Genomic DNA, 3,925 nt, shown 5'->3' on the forward strand with positions numbered 1-3,925 from the left:
GACCCTGGGGGAGCAGAGATGGCCAGGGATGGGCCCCGGCAGCGTCCGGCTGCGTGCCCATGCCACCCGTCGCTCGGACCCCAGTCCACTGCCCGCCCCTCCCCCTCGCTCAGCCCCAGGCCTATGTGGAGCTGGTCCCCCCACTGGTCCCCAGAGAGTCCCTTCCTCCTGACACCCTGCCCCCGCCAAGGCCCTCACAGGCCCAGGTCCTTCTTGAGTGTCTGACCCCTCGCAACCCTCAGGTCCGCCACTGCTGTCTCCCCCTGGGCCGGGCACCTCACCAAGCCCACCCTGGTGCCCACCCCAGCCCAGTCCTCTCCCGCCCCTGCCCCCGAGGCCACTCTTAAAGCCCCCTCTCCCCGCTGAGCCTCGGAGACCCTGCCCCTCCTTTCCCCAAATCTGACCCCAACCCCGAGCCCCCGAGCCCCACAAAGTCCAGGCCTCTCACCGAGTGGCCCCCCTGGCCATGCGGCTGGGTGTCCTCCTCCAAGCCCCAGTGACATTTGCCTCCTTGGCGCTCCGTCCACTCACCCGCCCACCTCTCTGCAAGCCTGGCCAGTCCCACGAGACCTGTCCCCCATGGGTGGTCCGACCCCCAGGCCACCTGCCCTGTGCTGCCCTCGCAGCCTTGGCCCCTCCATCCAGCCCACCACGCCCAGGCTCGCTCTCTCTCATTGGTCTCCAACTCGTCGTCCCAACTGACCTCCATCCTGCAGAAGTCCCAGTGGTACCCCCCATCGTGGCGAAGCCCCACGGCCTCTGCCTCCCCCAGACCCCCCACCACAAAGCTGCCCCCTCTGAGCTGGGCCCGCTTCACCCTCTGCTGGCCCCCACCAAGCCCAGACCCTCCAAAGTCCCCGACCCCGGCCCCCTGGAGACGCCCCGAGTGTGACGGCCTGCCCTGTCCACCCAGAGGCCCCGGCCATGCTGGGCTCTGCCTCAACCCGTCTCCCCCTCTCCCCACGACCCTCCCCACTGGGCCTGAGTCCTTCCCAGGAACCCCTTCCCTCCGAGTCCCGCCCAGTCCTCCCTGAACCCCCATTCTCCCTGAAACTCTGTGCACTCTGAGCCTGAGCCCCCTCTGAACCCGTCTCCTGGGACGGGTCCCACCCCCTCTGTAAGCCTCCCTGCTGCCCAGCCCGGCCCCCCACTCCTGCTCTCCCCGGCACAGCTTCATCCACAGCTTGTCAGGAACCCCCAGCACAGTCAGCCTTAAGGATGGTGCTAAACCCCGTGAGTAGGGATCCCCCAAGCTTGGCCACACCAGGGCCTTCGGGCACGAGGGTGGACGGGCCTGCGAGGAGCCAGGGTTCCGTTCCCCTCCTCCAACGCCCACTGCCCCCCTCCCAAGCACCTGGCTGGGGACACCCAGATTCCAATCTCGGGCTGAGCCTGGGGTGCCGTCCAGGCCTGTGTGTGGCCTTGCGCCCCGCACCATCTCCCTGGTGTCTGCGGCAGGCTTCTGGGGCCAGGCCTGGCTCACCCAGCACAGGCTCTGCCTTGGGCTGCGCCGCACAGTGGGGCTGCAGGAGCGGCCTGTGGGGCCTGCTCTGCACACCAGGCCAGCTGGTGCTTGGGCAGCAGGCAGGGGGCACTAGGGGGCATCACGCTTCTCTCCTGCAGACCACCTTGAGGCAGCCTCGAGGCCCCCAGGCCCACCTCGGGAGGTACAGCAGCCCCCACCGGCCTCCACCCTGAGTGAAGGGGCGGAGCTGGGCAGGGTGTCCCCAGGCAGGGGTACAGGGCAGGAACCCCTGCTCCCCCAGCCTGCTGAGTTGGTGCAGAGCAGGGTGAGCCAGCCAGGGCCAGAGCCAGCACTGTGTGGGCTCCTCCAGGCGGGTGGCAGACGTGGTCACGAGTGCCCTGTGGTCACTCACGTCCAGGGCAGAGGCCGGAGGCTTGGGGTGGGGTCAGGGAGGCTGGAGCCCAGAGCAGGGCGGCCGTGGGTCCCCAGGCTCCACGCAGGAGCAATGAATGACCCTGATCCCGGATTGGGGGCTGGGGGCTCGGCCTCATCCAGAGAGTGTGGGGTTCAGCTGCATTCCAGAGGAGGGGATCCTGAGAGGGTCCCAGAGCATGGGGGTTGGGGGGACAGGAGCCGTGGGGTAGATCTGGGGGGGCAGGTGCCTTGAGGGCCATGCCGGCCTGGTGGGTGGGAGCCTGAGGGAGCAGAGGAGACAGAGCCTGGGGCAGGGCGGGGGGCTGCCCCCTTCCCAGTGGCCCTGCCCTCCAGGCCCCCAGGGCACGGAGCTTTGATGACTCGTCTTCCCAGGAACCCTGCCAGGCGCTGCTCGAGTTTCAGGCAGAGGACAGACACCCCAGGCGCATGTGCATGAGCCGCCCTGCTATTCTGGTGGACCGCTCCCCAGAGAAGGCTCTGTGGGGGGCACCATCGCCCCAAATGCCCTGGGGCCAGGCCAGTGACGGCCACAGCCCTGTAGGCTGCATAGGTACCGGGACAGTTACAAACGTCACATCTGCCGAATGCCTACACCTGCAGGGGGTGGGTTCCGAGCAGGAGCCCCAGAGGGGGCCCCGCCTCTCCGCCAAGTACCCCAACTCCTATCCACCCCTCAAACCCTCCTGGCCACATAGTTGCATCGGGGCAGACACCCCTGCCCAGAGATCCAGCCCTGGGCACAGGGTGTCACTGACCCCAGGCAGGCCTGCTTCAGCACTGGCCTGACTTCCACACGGAGACAGGCTGCCCACACCCCGCTAGCCCCCAGTGGGGTGGGCACGGCACCGGGGAGCACTGAACTCTGCTGCTGGGGTCCCCTCCGAGGGCGAGAACCCCTCTGGGGAATCACGCCTCAGCAAAAACCCCAGGCGGCCGCCCTATGGCATCCAGCACCATCCTGCTGGTCACTGCTCCAGGCTGAGGTCCATGCCGGGCCCTGCCAGCCACCAGGGTCCCCGATGCAGGGCACCACCAGAGGCCCCACGGCTGAGTTGGCCTCCGAAACGCAGCCATCGCCCAGCTCCTCCCCAATCTGGGTTTAAGCCGCCTGCCCTGCCAAGCACAAAACAAAACACGCCAACACAGAGAGAGAACCAAGAACTGTATTTTCATGTCGACTTCGGTTTCCTGCTGGTCAAGTGCAGGCAGCCACAGAGAAGCCCCCCTCCCCTCCTGTCCCACCCCGGGCCAGTCAATGTCCTCCTGGATGGGCTTGAGCCCCAGGATAACCCTCAGGCCTCGCAAGGCTGGCTTTTGTCCCCTCCTAGCCCTTCTGGTCCCCCTTCGTCACTGGGCTGGACACACAAACGGGTTCGGTGGGGTGGCAGTACCCAGCTCCGGGCCCCAGGCTCGTTGGAGGGACGGAGAGAACGGCCCGGTGCAGAGGCCCGGCCAGAGCAGCCAGGCCCCCGAGGGGGCAGGAAGTCCGGGGGGAGGGGCCTGGGACGCACACTGACTGGCCACCAAGCCGAGCTGGGTCTTTCAGACGAGCGACAGGCACTGAGCCTGGCGGGCCTACCGGTAGCTCCCGGGCCCACCCCTCCATCAGATAGACAGACAGACGGACAGGCGGGCGGGCAGCATTCTGAATCTGGGGAGAGGAAACCACAGAACAAAACCATGGCCCATCAGGCCGGCGGCCTCCCGACAGCTGGACTGTGAACGGGCGAGTGTGTGCGGTGGGGGAGGGCGGGGCGGCCGCCGCCTCCAACGGGACACTTCCTTCTCGGCCAGCGGGTGCACCGGCTACACACGGGTGGCCTCAGCCAGGCCCACGCGGTTCTCGTCGCGGTCAAAGACGGTGTAGTAGCGGCCAATGAAGACGTCGCCCAGGATCCAGAGCGGCCCGCCAGGCGGAGGAATGTCCATGCCCATGAAGCCACTCAGGCAGATGGTCTTCCCTCCCTGTGACACCTGTGGAGGGCCACCGAAGCGTCACCACCCACCGCCCGGCCCTGCCCGCCC

General features: G+C 67.8%; 2 protein-coding genes across 2 annotated transcripts in view; both read right to left on the reverse strand.

Annotated features, from left to right (window-relative positions):
• IFITM10 (interferon induced transmembrane protein 10) overlaps positions 1-709 on the reverse strand; it is a 10,077-nt gene extending 9,368 nt beyond the window's left edge. The window contains exon 1 of the mRNA XM_015588667.2: positions 704-709. Within this exon, the coding sequence (XP_015444153.1) occupies positions 704-709 (6 nt within the window). The remainder of the gene's footprint in view (positions 1-703) is intronic.
• Positions 710-3,045: 2,336 nt separating this feature from the next.
• The window catches only part of CTSD (cathepsin D), a 7,284-nt gene continuing 6,404 nt past the window's right edge, over positions 3,046-3,925 (reverse strand). The window contains exon 8 of the mRNA XM_015588908.2: positions 3,046-3,874. Coding sequence (XP_015444394.1) covers positions 3,707-3,874 — 168 coding nt within the window. The 3' untranslated portion in view covers positions 3,046-3,706. The remainder of the gene's footprint in view (positions 3,875-3,925) is intronic.

This window comes from Pteropus alecto, unplaced genomic scaffold (genome assembly GCF_000325575.1).
Source record: "Pteropus alecto unplaced genomic scaffold, ASM32557v1 scaffold43, whole genome shotgun sequence".
NCBI lineage: Eukaryota > Metazoa > Chordata > Mammalia > Chiroptera > Pteropodidae > Pteropus > Pteropus alecto.